The following is an 18,712-nucleotide window of genomic DNA, read 5'->3' on the forward strand; positions in this document are numbered from 1 at the left end:
CTGTTGGGAAGACATTTTTATGGAGAATTTAAACCTGCAATAATATACATTTATTATTTAAATAATTTATTTAAAATGATTTAAATTTATTCATAAATAATGACTTGCTTGCTCATCTTTGAAAATCCAGTTTTGTAAGCCATACACATTTGAATCATATAAATATTTTCCATCAGCATTACTGAAGAACAAGAATGCTAAGTTCAACTGAAGGACCTCTGAAAAAAAGGCATCAATTGTATTTTATGGTTGCTGTGAAAAGGGGTTAACTAAAAGTAATTCTTATACTGGACCCATTAGGATATTTTATAATGGGGCCAGTAAGATCCTGGACACACCACTGACATAACAGTAATAGCTCTATACAGAATCATCCACTGAATGGTCATTCAGAAAAGTTGTTCTTCTATGGCATCAACCCAAAGAACCTTTATTAGCACCAGTTTTTACAAGTGTATCTGAAGCAGGTTTGTGCTTGATTGAACATATTGTGTTGTTTTGCACTCCAGCAGGATGTGTTTTTCTCTGCAGCACGATAGTGAGAACGACCTCCTGATGAAACCATCCAACTCAGTCTCAGTAGGACTACACACTACACACACTTTACACAGCCCATGACACAGCACTCCACTATTACTACATATCTAGAGCAACACACACACATCCAGAGAGAGAGAGAGTTATCATGCAGTGATGTGCTCTTTCACCCCACCACTCCGCTCTGCTGTCTCTTTGAAGGCATGTACATGTGTGCAGCTCCTACCCACCTGTTCTCTAAATAAATGATTGTTTAGAGCCTTTTATAGAAGCCAATGTGGTGAAGCAGCTTAAAAATGATAAGATTGCGAGCTACAAGTATTAAAAACCTCCAGCAATAAAAAGAAATAAAAATCCATTTTAATGAACCAGTAGCTGTGAAATAACTTGCCTGACTTCCAAAGCTATAATCTCTTATCTCTGATTTCCCAGCACTTCCTCACTTCCTGAACAAAGTTCAACAGTTTCTCTAAATTTCACCAAGGACAAGCATTCAAGATACCTTTAAAAGGCACTCCGCTGGCAGCATTCCCAGCAGGTCCTAAATACTTAATACAGACAGAGAGATCCAAGAAGACCATTATAAGGTGCCAGTATAACTTATATTCACAATCAGCATAGGGAGGAAGTAACATACGCTTAGCTTTTACTAGATTTCTGTATCTGAATGATGGACACTGCCTGTGAAAAATATGGTGACAGTTTGTCGTCTTTTGACATGTAAATTGTCTTACCCTACTTTTCCAACTGAGTAAGAAAAAGACACATGCAAAAATTTTGTTAACATAAAGTGCTAATAACTTATGTATATGTTTCATATTAAGTAAGTGTTCCTTTTCCTCAATAATAATTTCCAGGTTTTTTTTTTTTCAAAATTATTAGCAAATAGCTTATAAAAATGATAAACTAACATAAAAAAAACGTAAAATTTTCAATTTTGTGCTTTGCTAAAAATTTTGTCTGAATCTGTTTGTGAATCCACTGTTAATAGAAATGAGTATGTTTTCTTTCTAAGTGTGCAATAACTTAACTTTTAAAAACACAAGTAAAGGGTTTATTTCAGGAAACGCAAACAAATATTTGTGACAATATTTGCGACAGAACCAGTTTATCAAACTGCATGACTTATTCCTTGCTGTGAGCACAAAATGGCTTTTATTTTGGATGATGTAAATAATGTGAGGCAGGTAAGTGCATTTGTGCTGTATATCACTGCGACAGCTACAACTGTACCAGGATGTTGCAGCATAATTATGCATGACTCATAAAATTTCTTAACTAGAACTACTTGGTATTCCTCCAGTACTTTGCAGCATTTCAATGTAACAAGCACAGTGATTCTATTAAATAAAAGCAAAATAAAAATTAGAGACATTTTAAAACGTTTTTTTCCGGCGAAATCATTAGGCACTCTCTCTAGATCTAAAGGCTCAGAGGGTTCGCCACAGAATTTACTTGATTCAGATGTGTACACAGTTTGCACATGAATAAAACAATACATCAAGACAATTAATGCCAAAAGTAAGTAACTGAAAGACAAGATTCTGCTGATGTAATATATTTTGGAATATTTAGGAAATGATGCATGCATTTGAATCAGGTAAATGCAATGCATTAACGTTTTACAGTGCATGACATACATATTAAACATAATAAAACTATTAGTTTCATAGTTACTAAGTAATTCACTGTGTTATAATATTACCAGGTCCGAGGGAATTAAAGCATTTTGTAAAGTCAGGCCTCCTCAGTTGTTTGATGGGCAGTGTACCTGGGCTTAGAGATGTAAGAACATTAGAACAGATCTAATAGCATGTTCCAGCAGAGCCTGTTCACACAGCATTTGGGGTCTTCCCACAGAACAGACCAGCGATTAAAATGTCACCTCCTCTGAGGCTTACAGCTTCACAACCCAGCCTAATGAGCCTGGAGCCCTCCCTCATACACACGCCTCTCTCTCACCAACACTCACACATGCATGCAAAAGTGCTCCTTCTATGGCAGAATTAGCAATGTCAAAGGCGTACTCAAAGTGTCAAAGTCATCCTCGTATCCGTATCGTCTCATGCAATCACGCTAATTACAGTACGCCTCTAATCCTTACCACTGGTAAGATAAAGAGAGCAAGGAGGCGACACGTGCACACAGTCCGTGCCGCCTGACTACTTCGGCTGTTTATCCTCTCCATGCCTGCATTTTAGTTTCCTTACAAGTTAATAATTAGATGCTATTAAACAGAAAAAGTGAGAAAGTTACAACGGCCTATTGCACACTGTAGCAATGTTTTCTCCTCTGTTCGTCGAGGACCCAGACGCAGCACAATAAGAGGAGACTCCATAAGCGAACAGCAACTTGAACTTTCAAAGACATCCCAAAGGAGGAAAACAAACCACTTGCATGGAAAAATATATATGAGTTCTCAGCTTTTCTATCAAATATGAATGTGCTTGTGTGTCATTTCCAATATGGTGGAGCTGATAACAGAGTTTGGGTGCCAGCGTCCTCCTAGACATTTTCAGAAGTGGTGGCATTCAGAACGGCTGCTTGGGAGACCCTGAGATCAAAGAGTCAAATTTCATCAGCCTGTTTGGAACTGAACAAAGGACACACTCAAACGAGCTTTGACGAACAAAAAGGTGCCCCAGATGTGGAAGACATGGAAGCTCGTTCAGGAGAGATACAATACAGAACGTTAATAAGGTCCATGTGTTCCAAGGACTTCTGCCACCAGTGATTACGTATCTTCATAGCGAGTGATATACACGAGCATCAGGTCATTAACTAAAATGGACAGCTGTGAGTTCAGGATGATCACAGAGGTACTTTCTTGTTTTATGTCCCCTTAGAAACAAGACAGCTCATTTCTAGCAACATACAGTTCCTCAAGACATCTCTTTGGGTCAGTAGTCTTATATAATGGCTCTGAAATACAAGCTTTCTCTTTGAATCACTTCATGGCTTTAGTCTGGCACCTTCGTTACTGCAAACATTACCTTTCCCAGTGGATCAGGATCGACCACTGGACTATAACTGCAACTAAAGAAATCACACACACACACACACACACACACACACACACACACACACACACACACACACACACACACACACACACACACACACAAACACACAAAAGTCAAAAAGAGAAACCACAACAGATGTTACATAAGACCTACAAAGAAATCACAGTCTCAGACGGCATAGCCTACATTTTTATTCTATTTATTTTTTTCCCTCAAAGTCTCCCTCTCTTTATCCCTTACAGTCAGACTGTTTCTGTTACTGATGTGTTACAGATATTGTAAATGACTTCTGTTCTGAGTAGCTTTACTCAATACTCCTTATAATTTCAGTATGAATGGGCGGAGCTAAACTGTAGGCCTGCAGACTGCTTCTACAAACATTAGTGAAAGAATGGGTCGCTCTCAGGAGCTCAGTGAATTCCAGCGTGGTACGGTGACAGGATGCCACCTGTGCAACAAGTCCAGTCATGAAATATCCTCACTTCTTAATATTCCACAGTCAACTGTCAGTGGTATTATGACAAAGTGGAAGTGATTGGGAACGACAGCAACTCAGCCACAAAATGGTAGGCCACATAAAATTACAGAGCGAGGTCAGCGGATGCTGAGGGGCACAGTGCGCAGAGGTCGGCAACTTTCTCAATTGCTACAGAACTCCAAACTTCATGGAATGAGTTTCCATGGCCAAGCAGCTGAATCCAAGCCTTACATCAACCAAGCACAATGCAGGGCCGAATGAAGTGATGTAAAGCACCACCACTGGTCTCTAGAGTAGTGGTGACAGTTCTCTGCAGTGACAAATCACGCTTCTCCACCTGGCAAACCAATGGGCGAGTCTGGGTTCAGGAGAACAGTACTTGTCTGACTGCATTGTGCCAAGTGTGAAGTTTGGTAGAGGGGGGATTATGGTGCGGGGCTGTTTTTCAGGAGTTGGGCTCGGCCCCTTAGTTCCAGTGAAAGGAACTCTTAATGCTTTGGCAGACCAAGAGATTTTGGACAATTTCATACTCTCAACTTTATGGGAACAGTTTGGGGACGACCCCTTCCTGTTCCAACATGACTGTGCACCAGTGCACAAAGCAGGTCCATAAAGACATGAATGAGTTTGGTGTGGGAGAACTTGGCTGGTCTGAGTCCTGACCTCAACCTGATAAAACACCTTTGGGATGAATTAGAGCGGAGACTGCGAGCCAGGCCTTTTCGTCCAACATCAGCGTCTGACCTCACAAATGCGCTTCTGGAAGAAGGTCAAAAATCCCCATAAACACACTCCTAAACCTTGTGGAAAGCCTTCCCAGAAGAGTTGAAGCTGTTATAGCTACAAAGGGTAAGCCAACATCATATTAAACCCTATGGATTAAGAATGGGATGCCACACAACTTCATATACATGTGAAGGCAGATGAGCGAATACTTTTGGAAATATAGTATACTACTGTAAACTCAATTTTGATATGGGCATTTTAAAGAAACAATTTGGCAAAAAAGAACAGTCTTCCCCTGGCTGCTATCACTATTTTATCTATGAGACACACAATACTGTGCAAAAGTCTTAGGACTTGATGACTTTAAGTAATATTTGTTTATATGTTGTTTGTTTATAAGACCTTTAGAGGACAGCAGTGAGTAATGTTTGTTTATTTGTTGTTTTTTAATAACACCTTTAGAGGGCGGCAGTGAGTAATGTTTGTTTATTTGATGTTTGTTAATAACACCTTTAGAGGGCAGCAGTGAGTAATGTTTGTTTATTTGTTGTTTGTTAATGACACCTTTAGAGGCAGCTGTGAGTAATGTTTGTTTATTTGTTGTTTGTTAATGACACCTTTAGAGGCAGCTGTGAGTAATGTTTGTTTATTTGTTGTTTGTTAATGGCCCCTTTAGAGGGCAGCAGTGAGTACTGTTTGTTTATTTGAGCTTGCACTGTCATATACTAGGAGCTGCTAAGTATAAATGCCTAGGAAGCAAGTTTAGGCTGAGGCTTGTACCATTAATTATTGCATGCAATGAGCAAAACAAGTGTTCATAGCAATTATTTATTTATAGTAATAAATTATTATATAGTGATTAATCATCACCTAAAATGTCCTGCTTGTGGCAGGCCTATATAAATAATCAAAAACAACAGAAGCAAGTTTAATCTGGTGCCCAAACCTTCCATTACATGTTGCTTATATGCAATTACCTTAATAGTTCCAGTGCAAAAGTACTCTACTAAAGCAAACTTCAGGACCTATGTTTGGGTTTAGGATAAACTTGTGTAAACATGATTTATCCCTGATAAAGGTAGACCTTCAAAAGATCAACAGATATAAAATATTATGGCTTTCTTGCATGAGCATTTTACATATGGCTGCATTTATTTCAGCTTCATATTGCTATCTGCTGGCTGCCAACATGAACAGCTACAAAACAGAGGAATAACAAACAGCTCTCAGCGGACGTGACCGCGTGTGTCTATTTGTACAACAAGAGTGAGTGCGTGCTCACAAGCGCTGAGTCAAAGCCTGAGAATCGAGCCCTCCAGTGTCACCTCCCGTAATATGCATGAGTGTATGGAGAGCGTGGAGAGTGATGGAGTCCTCCGTGATGACTCAGCCTCTCTGCACATAAACCAGGCTGGATGGGCTTCAAGTGGCACAATGAGGGAGCGGCGCTGGGCTTTGATCACTCTCTGGGGGCATCCAGATGCAGTTCCAGCCTGGACCTCCATCCTGGCCTGTTGTTTCCGTAAGCAACCTTCTATCCAGCTCGACATCAAGATGTGTGGGAAAAATGCTGCCAACTTCTGCCATCTCTATGAGAGACAGCGCGAAAGGAAAGGGGGGCCCTGAAGGACAGACAGCATTGTGAGCCAGCAGGCAGCCCTAGCATGCTCAAAGAGAGATGCTTTGTGCCAGGCCCTGCAAGTGCGGTGAGATGAGAGAGGAGATCTCAGTGACCAGCCGCAGGATTACTTGAAATAGAGGGAATGATGCTGTGGCTCTGAAGAATCCATGACTAGCGCAAAATGAAGGGTCCTAAATATCTCTGAGTTATGCATAGGTTGTTTAAACTTTAAATTATGTTCCTTGTTTAAAATATAAAAATGTTTATAATGTTTTCTTTAAAATATTTCATTTCATTTAAAAGTTTTAAATGTAAATTCCACTGATTTCCAAACTTTCAGCATAATTAAATGCTTAAAATGTAAACTAAGCCATTCAGAGTGGTTTGCTGTGAAATGCTCTGTTTCAGAGAAACATAACAATTCAGAATTGTTCACAGTGGTGGTGATAGGAACCAGACATCCGAAGAGTTTAATACCTCTAAAACCTCCCTGACAGGAAGGTACTGCATGAAATGGTAATGAACACATGGCCTTATGTCTGATACACTGTGTTATGATAGTTTTGAGAATAGCTTTTGGCTTAACATGTATTTTCCATCCATTCCATTTAAAGTGGAGAGATACATGCAGGCATTTTAAGGCAAAGTATCCCCCCCAAATAAACGTTTTCAGATTTACTAGCATCACATATAACAACTCCATTTAGGATCACTGGTTGCTTGAATAGTAAATGAAAAAGTTGTATTTGTGTTGTAACCATTGTGACCCCTGGTTCCTATCACCACCACTGTAAAAAAAGTAGAGTTGGTAAGTTTCTCTACAATGAATGAATCACATCAGACCACTCCTACATCCTAATAATTAAATTACGGAAAATGTTTAAAGGATTCTGCTTTAAGACCTTTGTTTTTTCACATATCTTAGACCACAAACTGCCTATCACGTCATTTTCACACCTTTCTATTACAGAATAACAAATAATCAGGTGAGTCAACCCGTGAGCACAAGGTGAAATTACGTAAGAGTCCTTAATGTGTTTAATATTTGACACAGTCAGAAATCAGCCGGATTCCTAAAAGGGGAAAAGCAAAAACTCCCCAATATCTATCATTTACAAATTAATCTGTTCATACTACACTGCATTAATTCATTATTAGCTATCAAAACGGGCGGTATCTCACTGAAAGGGACCTTAATGAATGGCATCTGCGGTGAAAGTCTGAACATGCCTGCTCATTACCGTGTTTCAGCTAATAGAAGTCATTTCAGTATGCACCCTGTGCAAGTTACTGATACACAGAAACAGCCCTGGAGCTACACAGCTACTTACTTACAGTCTAATTATTCATATTCAGTGAAAACACGCTTAGGCCTTTGCTCATTTCTGCATACTTGCATTAATAATGTATTCACAGTCTGCAAGTGTGTGTCACTGCAGCAATGAGTTTAGCCATCGGGATGTGCATGCTTGTGTGTGAACATGTCCAAGCCTTAAACGTGCTGCACTTACAAGTGCTTATGTACCCATCTCTATCTATCTCTCTCTCTCTGTGTTATATCAGACACTGTGTTTTGAAATCAGTATGCGGAGCTATGTGCACACACACACATCTGTCCTGCATACTGAGCAGGCTCTCTACAACACACACACACATTCACGCACACACACGCAGGAGAGGGAATGCCAAGGACCCCGTATTCATGAATCTGTTGCTCAGCCAGGGCTCTGGATGCTGCTGTCACATAGAAGCCGGGGTTACGTCTACGACCTCCTAAAGTGGGTATCACAAGAAATATGACACATATATAACACCTATGATGTCATGAAACCCATTCATTGGGTAAATACATGGAATCTGATCCACAGTCCTTATTTAAATGACCAAAGTACAGCATGGATCCTAAGAGGACGTGGAAGAGGACAAAAGACGAGCACGGTCTACGAATTACCTGTAATGCAACACTGCTGCAATGCTAAAGCAACACATGCACCTATTTCTAAGGGAATAAATCACTATAAACGTCCTTGGCTTCCATGATTTAGCAGGGATTTAATGGCTACAGGCAGACTAGGTCACTTCCAGCTGACTGACCGAATGATTGATTGACTGATTGGCTGACTGACTGACTGATTGACAGGCTGATTGATCTTTTGATTGCCAGACTGAATGATTGATTGATTAGATAATGTATTCATTGGCTGACCTGACTCGTTGATTGATTAACTGATTGATGAACTGATCTTTGGCTGACCTATCGATTGGTAGATCAGCTAACTGATCGATTCATTGGCTGACCCGCTCGATTTATTGATTGGACGATCGATCTTCCAGAGCACGAGCACTGCACATTGCCCTCCACAGCTTTAGCAACGCTGTCCATCCCAAGGTGAACTTGGCGAGCAGCTGCCCTCTTTAACCTCTTCATTATGAGCGCGAGGGGACGAGCAGCAGATCATGACCAAACAAAAGCAGCCCTGAAGTCCCAGAGCAACGTGAGAAACGACCGCCAAAGCCAAAAGACCCCCGCTTCCCTCATCTATGATCGTGTCCTCGTTCAAATGCTCGTTGTAGAGCACCGATCTGGGCTCATGCCAAGAAGAACTCCAAACATTATGCTGCTTTTCTCCTGCAGTTTGCTCCATTCACTCTTCCCTCTCTGAGCTTATGCACAGCAGACCCTCCGCAGTGGTACCTGACAGCCACGCAGCTACAGCATGTACACAGCCCAGCACCGTCCTACTTACATCAGCACCATGCTGCACGGCTCATCGGCGGTCATATTAAGCAAACTGCCCCATCACAAGGCACGCAAAGCACAGTGCTTTCCTGACTGGACGCGCCATTCACTCACGTTACGTATGACATTAGTATACAACAGTAAACACCGCAGCTTTGGCATCTCATGCAACTAAGACTTCATGGTATAGACGATGCATTGAATAGTTTCCAGCTGCATGCCGGTCAGTCATGGTCAGGCTGCTCACTGTGGCTGTGACCCGTCCTTGGTGCATGGACAAGGAGCTGCAGAAGCTTTCAGCGCATCATTTTGCAACTCTGGAGTGGGGCAGGTTGGGGCAAGGACGGAGTGCCTGAGGGGAGCCAAGTGCAAAGGGAGTGAGGGACTCACCTAACTTTAGCCGCCACCGACGAAATGGCATCGTTTCTCAGATTCTTCCTTCTGGACACGGCAGTTCCCATGCTGGAGGGACAACGACGCTGGCGAGAAAGCAGCTCATTCCAAAATATCACACAAAACCAGAGAGAAATGCAGAGAGAAACACAGCTTATATGGAACAGCGCGACCTCTTCATATACATATTATGCAGTAAAATATCAGACGTGTACGAGCTCACGGCGTCTGCGCTCCTGGGTGCCCTGCACTACTTGAAAGAAAAAAAAAACACATACACACAGAAGAGACGCTCGACCGCGTTATTATTATTTCCCACCCGTATTGGGGAAAGCGCCGCCCACTCCGCGTTAGGATTGGCTAGTGTTATCCTGAGCCAGGCTTGGCCAGCGGTAGCCCCTCCCTCCTAGCCCAGGATTGGCTAGCAGTTCACACTCACTAGCCGCTCACCTACGATTCACTAACCAATTATAGCGTGTGAGGGCGGGGCTTTCTGCAATAGAGGTGGGAAAAGGCGCCCTCCTCTTTCTTTCTGTTTTCCCATTGATGTGGGAGAGAAAAATAAGAGGGGGCGTGTCTATCTCAGCTGAAAGGGTGGGTGGGTGACACAGAGGAAACACGGCGGAGCCATATATGGTTTCTGAGTCCATAGACTGAGTTATATGATGACCATCAGATGAAGGGAAGGAAATAGGTCCCTTGTACGTACACACACACACACACACACACACACACACACACACACACACACACACACACACACCACGCACAGAGAGCTAAGGGAGATTTCTTACACAGCTGGGAGGAAACACTCATGCGTGAGTCAGGGTCACAGTGCCAGCTCAGTTACACAGCCTTACAGCGCTAAAGCATTCTGCATTCGTCCTACTGCAGTGGCTCTGAGAGGGAGAGAGTGCAATGGTGATTATTGGGCTACACACACACGTTGGTTTTTATACAGTGTCAGGACGTGGGACCATGTAGCTATGCCTAAACATAATATGTCCCATACATATTGCCTTCCTATTATTTCCTATTATTTCTATTATTTTAATATAGCTCTATGTAGTTGATTTTATACCTGTTGTGGTACTCGGTTACACTGAAAATGGGGATTCTCCTAAATGTAAACTCAAGCTTTAAAAAAAAAAGTAAATGAGTTAACACTTCCTTTAGAGGGAACTTAAATACAGTATTTTTTTTTCCACAACTTCTATTTATTTGCTGAGTTTAGCATATTGGGGAAAATGCAGCTTTTGCATACAACTGTGACTAACTATATGTAAAATATCATGTACAGTGTGTATTATATAACTAATACCTATACAAGTACCTAATAATACACATATGTACATTTATTATACATATCATCATTATCAGAACAAAATTTTGTATCTCCAAAACATTTTACTTTACAGGAGTAAAAAAACACAGTCTTAAAATTTTGAATGTCTTACGATGAGGTGAGGGGTAAAGAAGAGGCACGCTTTGAGAAAGGGAAGAACAGCGCCAGTGGACTGGACACTGTAAATAAGTGCACTGGGGGCCGTAAGCAGTGTTGGAGCGTGGAATGACTGCAGATGAAGAAAGAAACAGGAGGGATGAATGAGGGAAAAAAACAACAACAGCATGTAGGCGCACACACACACACACACACACGCACACACACGCACACACACACACACGCACACACACACGCACACACACACGCACACACACACGCACACACAGCAGAAGAAGTGTTGAGCCGGTTTAGCCGCCAGCACAAAGTCAGACTATTAAAGAAAGCATTAGCAAATAAATGAGGGGGATACTGGAAAAGTGGGAAAGTGAAGGTTTTAAATGGGGTACAGATGGAAGAAAAGTATCAAGATGCAAAATAAAGTGAATGAACAGGTGTCTTGGTATCTTTGGGGTGTTCAGTTTTGATTAAGTCTTAAAAAGTAAAAAGCAGAAAAGGTGCTTGAAAAAGATAAAATGCAAACCTCAAGGCAAAGAGCAGAGATATTGAATGTAGAAGGCTATTATGCATTTAAATTGTTGTCTTGCATAGAAAGAGAAAGACAAGGCAGTAAGGCAGACCTTCTGTATTTGTTCTGAACGACTTCAACAGCAGGCATGATAATGATTCTGAACTCGTGGAGCATCAGCCCAACCCATAATCACTGTGCATTAACGTATTAAACACTTAACCAGTTAATCGATACGTCCGAGCAGCAGCACCTTCCCAACTCTTTTTCCACTCCTCCTGTTTATCTCTTAGCCACAGTGCTCACAGCTGCCATGTTATAATTTATTTGCTTTCACTGCTCATGGAGCCAGAGCGCTTTGTATTATTGTTCAATTTCCCATTGTCTTCTGTACCACCTCCCTCTGTCCAAAAACACAGTTTTGCTGACATACATAAAGCCCAGGCTTGGATTAAACAGCACACTCTGGGAATCTTTACTAGTCTAGGACTAGGATTGTCTGTCTCTGAGAAAACAGCCTGCGTGCACAGGCAAGCCTGATGTTTTGAGTGAATTTAAATGGGTAAATTATGTAAATTAACTGTGTGCTATTTTGTTTGAATGAGAATGAATGAAAAAAAAAGGGTAAAACAAGAATCAATCAGCAGGAGTGTGACTGAGGATCATTTAACTATACATTTGACACTGTTGAATGGGCAAGACTTATGAATTCCTTCATCATTCGTTGAGATGAAAGAAATGATAGAGAAGATGAGATCTTTTTATGATGCAGGAAAAATGGGTGATATGACATAACGGGCTACACTCAGCATGTAAAATACCCCCTGATTTCAGTGGGTCCCATGTTGGCTTGCAAATTCAGCATTGACTGACTCCTGATGCTTCAATGACAACTAAATATTTGGCTTAATGTTTCTTCTGGAAATGTTTTTTTCTGACTTCGTAATAAGGTCTTCCACACATGAACTGAGACCTTATATATCTCTTGCCTTCAGTTTGAGAAATTAGTAAAATTCCACTCTCTATACCAAACTCTTGGGAAAATTGGGCAAATTTTCAGATTTATAAATATGCTAGAGCACATTGTAAAGTTTTTCAAAGGTGTATGCATAGTTACAGTTGTTAGGCTGTGAAGGACCAACTGGGTGAACCAATTTGCTACAGCACCACCCTTAGGCAGATCAGTGCTGCGTCTCTAGTTAGCAAAGAATACCATAGAGTGAAGCTTGCCAATTGTGGGTGAACCAGCTAAACAACCCCCAGGACCCCCAGTATTTAGTGCCTTACACTACTAAACTACTAAAAGTTGAAGACGCGAGAAAAGGGTTCTCATCATCAATTCCATGGAAGAACTACTTTTCAATTAAATGGTATTAATTGAGTTTGTTTAATACAACATCCATTGCAAGGTTCATTAGGAATCCAAATGTGGTTCTGCTATCGCTCCAAAGAACCCTTTTTGCCACCTTTATTTGCCACCTTTATTAAAGAGCGCAATTGCCCACAGTAGCTGGAGAAAAAGAGAAGGGTAGACCAGTGGCTCCTGTGATAGCTCATCTTTGTTTCACTATCAGAGAATTCCCCTTCTGTCTGTCATTGTGTTCTGAAGCCCTCCAAAAGCTTTAGCCAACCGAGGACACGCACGTTTGCCACAATGAAAGATTAAGGGAGGGAGGAATTGATGTTCTCATCTCTCCCTTTCCATTGTTCCGCCAAGCTCATCAACCAGGCACACAAACATCCCAACAAGGTCAGCCAAGCACTCCATCCCATCTCTCTCCCTCACATAGAACTGGCCTATGCAACAGTGCACCACTGCCACACCATACGTAACAAATTCCATCCACACAGGATACCATGTCTCTGCAGAGTGAAGAGCATTATCTAATAAAGCCAGAAATGTATGGATTCTTAATTTGTCCACAAACTACCTTCCTGAAGAAGAAAGCAAATAAATAAGTACAATGTGTACATCATCACTGTCAATAAACAAGTCAACAATGGTGCAACAATTTGGGGCAGGCGTGGGCTAGAGGTTAGGGAGCTGGCCCTGTGACCGGAAGGTCGCTGGTTTGATCCCCAGGGCTGACAGTCCATGACTGAGGTGTCCTTGAGCAAGACACCTAACCCCCAACTGCTCCCCGGGCGCCGTGGATAGGGGTGCCCACCGCTCCGGTGTGTGTTCACTAGTGTGTATGTGGTGTTTCACTTCACAGATGGGTTAAATGCAGAGGTGGAATTTCCCCAGTTGTGGGATCAAAAAAGTATCACTTAATAAAAACTTAACAATGAGTTCCTACACTCAGAAAAAAGGTATCTCATACATCTCAGTACCTTTAGTCAGGGAACATAATTGTACCAAAAAAAAGTATTGTTCTGTTCTAAAACATTAGGTGCAAATATATACTTTTCATCTGGAAAAACCTTATTCAGGTACACAATTGGACCTTAAAACCACTGTTGTACCTTTGAGGGTATATTTACATTGTTTGTATCTTGATGAATGAAAAATGCACCTGCACAGAACCTTTACTTCTAGCAGTGTACCGATCTGAACTGCACTCTGAATTACTGCTGATGTGGACACACACATCATGTTTATATATATAAAATTTTAATTAAAACAACCTTTTTGACAGTTCATTTTTATAGTAAATTTAAATTGCTTTACGATTTATTTGTCCACATTCTAATGATGGCTATTATTGTCTCTACATGGTAGCCGGCGACTTCCTGTCAGCTTTTATTGAGCGCTATGTGTGGTGATGGGCTGGTTTGGTTTGAACTCAAAACATGATAGATGCTGTGTGTCAAGTCGGACTTGGACATAAAATTCCCAGGTTTGGGTTCGGTCCAAAATTTCAAGCCCAATTAAACCACAAGTCATGACAAGCACACCTTTCTCATCGATCTGTGGCATTTGCCATTTACAGCATGTTTGTGTTGTACAAATTGTACAAATTTGTGATGTACAAATGTTTGAGATTAATTATACAAGGCTAAATGCCGCAAATGTGGATGTGCATGGAGCTACAACAGGCCATGTTACAGGAATTTTAATGTTAGAGGGGAACCGCTGCTGTAGCGCATGCATAAACCGCATATTTATGATCATTCAGTAGCAAATCTTACCCAATGACTCTACCTGGAGTGAGAGGGTTGTTGTCAAATATCACTGATTGGATTACTGAAATACACAGCACACTGTCAGAGGTAATCAGAGGTTTCATATGAATAGTGAAATAATTGCCAATTATGGCGGTGTCATGATAATAAGTGTAGGATGTAATTCACTGTGTCAGAACGTCTAGGCACTCATCAAATGAGAAATGCAGCAGGGGCGATGATTCTACACTATTGTTAATGTGGTTCAACCTCTTCCTCTGGACAAAGAAGAATTTCTGATTTTTCAAACTTTCAGAATAATTTAATAATGAAGATGTAAACAAAGTCATTTAGAGTGGTTTAATATGAAATGCTCCATTCTAGAGAAACTCACAGGGTCAGAATTGTTCACGGTGGTGCTCATAGAAGAGAAGAGTTTAATGCTTCTAAATACTTCCTCACAAAAAGCTGCTGCATGAAATGATTATGAATACCCTGCCTGATGCCTGAGACATTGATCTTATGAAAGTTTTAAGGTGAGCTTTTGTCCTAAAATCTCATTTTTAAAACGTATTCATGGCAGAGAGGTACATGAAGGGTGTTGGGAGGCAAAATAGCACCCAAACAAAATGTATTTTTTCAGATTTTCCACCATTTTTTTATGTATCTTCAACTGTACATATAAACACTTAGAAGAGTGTAGGTTCACTGGTTGATTTGGATAGTAAATAAGATAGCTATATCCTCATTGCAGGCATCACAAGGCCTAATTCCTATCACCAGCACTGTAAAGAAATCAATGTACTCACTGTACAGTCAGTAAGTTTCTCTACAATTAGTCTGTTTACATCATACCACTCTAAATGACTTTACGTAGACCAAATTTGTTGTAAATATACTGGAAAAAATGGTGGGATTCCCATTTTATGCTCATTTGCACTCCATAGAATAGTATGGTACTATAGAACCTGCATGACACAGAGTTTTTTTACAATTGTTACAATATCATTTTTATGTGTAATACTGTTAAAGCTGAGATATGCAAATGAGCTTCTAACCAATTAAAACCAAAGTTTATTAATTGTGCGCTTTGACAATCCAGACCAGCCACAGATGCTCTCTGTGATTGTTTCAGTGACTATTTTGAATCCAGAGCAATTTTGGTCAAAAACAGGGCTCACCAGTGTGTCTGTAGTGTATTGCAAGGAATATTGTAATCCTGACATGTAGTGATACAGCTGTGATATGGTCAGTTTGTGCTTTGTGCAGCCCCAGTACTGACCTTTTTTTACCCCCAACCCCCAAAGTTAATAATGAGATAAAGACGTGGAGGACAGAATTCATAAATGAGGCCACAGCATCACATCAGCTTATAACAACATACTATATCATAATTAAAGACATCCTTTTACATAATAACACTTTACTGCAGTTAACCTAACATAAACCAACAGCGTAATGATTTACACTCAAGGCAACAATGATGGCATAATGGTGTGGCTAGATGTGACAGGAGAAGTCATGCACATTATCGTCAAGCTAAGTTTTCTGTCAAAGGCCCTGTAAGCAGATTGTGAGGACCGCTTATTTAGAGACCTGAGATGTGCACATCATTAACCAGATCATCAGGCTGCAGGCCTTGCATGGATGCCCTTCTCTACATGAGTCATGCACACACCGCCCCCAGATCAGCCACCCCCTCCTCTATCAAACAGCCTGCTCCACACACCCCCACTTACATATGCTAATTCAAAATGGATAGAAAGACTGTTTTCATAAAGGTCTGCTTTATTCTTCTTAGATTCAGCACTGCACAGCTAGGACACTTGCTGTTGTATTTACTACAACAGGTTAAGACCTGGTTGACCACCAAAACTGTCACCATCAGATAAACACTACTTAAAGCTTTCATCTCAAGCTCCACTCTTGATTCAGATCTAAAAAATCCACAAGTATTTCTGTCCATCCTTCCAGACAACTCCATGCTCTGTGTCTGAAAGGATGTGTAGCTGTGAAGAAGCTGTTACTTTTACTGCAAATCAAACAAAGAAGCTGCTCAATATCACTGAATGTGTTTGGAATGACTACTGTATGTCCAGCTCTGACTCAGTGCTAATTCTAATGAATACAGTTGCAAACCATATATAATACATACACTAAATTCACCCTATACCCATATATACACATCACGTTCTATCCTTACTGTCAGATTTAACCTCCATTCCTCCACCACTTCTTTTTCTTGATGATGAAAAGTCAACAGAAATTATCCTAAAGTATTTGAAATAAACATTTTGTTACATTAATGTACATTCAACTTAAGAAGTTGTTTTCCTTCTTCTTTAACGTTACAATTTTGGAATTATGTCAGTGACTATATACTCTATTAAAATCTCACATTGCAGTTAGCAATTACTGAAATAAGCTAAAGGGTGCAGTGAGGTCAGGCCACTGTAGGTCACATTTGCCCTCTCCTCACCCTACAACATCTCTGGGTGCCCTTTAGCTTAGCACCGTGTGAGACGAGAGCATTCTGAGTGCAGCTCATCTCCACAGCTCCTACAGCAAAGGGCAATCTCTCACATCTACTGTGCTTCATCAGTCTGGCTCAGACAGACAGGAACAAACATAGCTATCTCCCCACCCCATCTCCTGTATAGAGCACTGAAATGACACCAGCATTAATATCAGGGCCATTCTGTGGGTTACCACTGAACAACACTTCAATCACAAACCTGTAACAGCTACACTATTGGAGGATGAGTAAGACACAATGGCTGCTCATCATCATGAGGGCCATGGAGAGCGTTTCAATGTATACCTGATTTTCACACTTTGGCATGCTCACACCCACATATGCTTTACTACAGAGAGCACTACAAGTACGCTGGGAAATCCCTGTACACCTCATCTCTACTATCTAAAGCACAATGTGATTTACAACTACCAATGAATGAACAGTCCGGTAACATAATTACCAATAAATAGTCACTAATGAAGAATTACAGTCTACTATCCCTGATGATGAGCCCTTTACATTCAAATGGCCACTGCTTTTAAAATCATGAACTCATACAAGACTTATATTCTTTACATTGAATTCACCCATGCATTTTATTAAGGACTTACCTTAAACCAGTCAGCAATTACTGAAATAAGCTAAAGGAAGGGATTAAGCATTGGACCACATAGTATTTTAAATATATATACACTCGACACCTTGGCTAAATCCCTATCCAGGACACCATGCCTAAATGTTTGAAAATATAATTTCTTTTAAAGGCAAGTTTCTTTTAAAGGCAGTTTTTCACTCATTTGCTGCAGTAACAGCCTCTACCGTTCTGGTGTTTAAACACTGTTTGTAACATTGCTGCTGGGATTTGATTGCATTCCGTCACAAGATGCCTGATAGTGGTTCATCCCTATAAAAACATCTCTACTGCTGGAGACTTATACCCCTCTCTGATGCTGGATATTGCACATGGTGACCTTATATGGTAAAACCTGTATGGAACTTTAGTTGCTTGAAATTACATGAAACTGAACTGCTCCTGAATTGCATGATATAATACATCTTGCAACTCATTTGCCACAACAGTTGCAAGGATCTCAGCTTGATGTAGCATGTTTCATGAAACACCCAATCAAAACACCAACAGCAAAACATAGTCATGTTAAAAACACACACGCACGTATCTATATATATATACATACACACACACACACACACACACACACACACACACACACACACACACATATATATATATATATATATATATATATATATATATATATATATATATATATATATATATATATATATATATATGAACACATACACAGAACCTCTACCCGACTGACTCAACATTGGTTGTTTGTAATTTTTTTGGAATATAATTTTTTTTTGAGCCATGATAAAACACGTGAATTTCTCAAAGTTCGGTATCTGCTAGCTACAATAACTAGTCAGCTAATGCTAACAGCTATTTAAACTGCTTGTGCCACAACTTATTTTTCATTGTTTGCCTACTGTCATGATTTATGTAGCTAGATTCATTATCTCCTCTCTTGATGTCTACCAATTTTTTACACAGAGCTCAGATTCACTTCGAATCC

The 18,712-nt window shown here is 40.5% G+C and overlaps 1 protein-coding gene across 7 annotated transcripts in view; it reads right to left on the reverse strand.

Moving 5' to 3' along the window:
• LOC108437395 (NMDA receptor synaptonuclear signaling and neuronal migration factor) overlaps positions 1 to 9,761 on the reverse strand; it is a 46,337-nt gene extending 36,576 nt beyond the window's left edge. For all 7 annotated transcript variants that reach the window (XM_037545682.1, XM_037545679.1, XM_037545683.1 and 4 more), the window contains exon 1: positions 9,516 to 9,761. In XM_037545682.1, coding sequence (XP_037401579.1) covers positions 9,516 to 9,546 — 31 coding nt within the window. In that variant the 5' untranslated portion in view covers positions 9,547 to 9,761. The remainder of the gene's footprint in view (positions 1 to 9,515) is intronic.
• Between the last annotated feature and the right edge of the window lie 8,951 nt (positions 9,762 to 18,712).

Source organism: Pygocentrus nattereri, chromosome 16 (genome assembly GCF_015220715.1).
Source record: "Pygocentrus nattereri isolate fPygNat1 chromosome 16, fPygNat1.pri, whole genome shotgun sequence".
Lineage (NCBI taxonomy): Eukaryota > Metazoa > Chordata > Actinopteri > Characiformes > Serrasalmidae > Pygocentrus > Pygocentrus nattereri.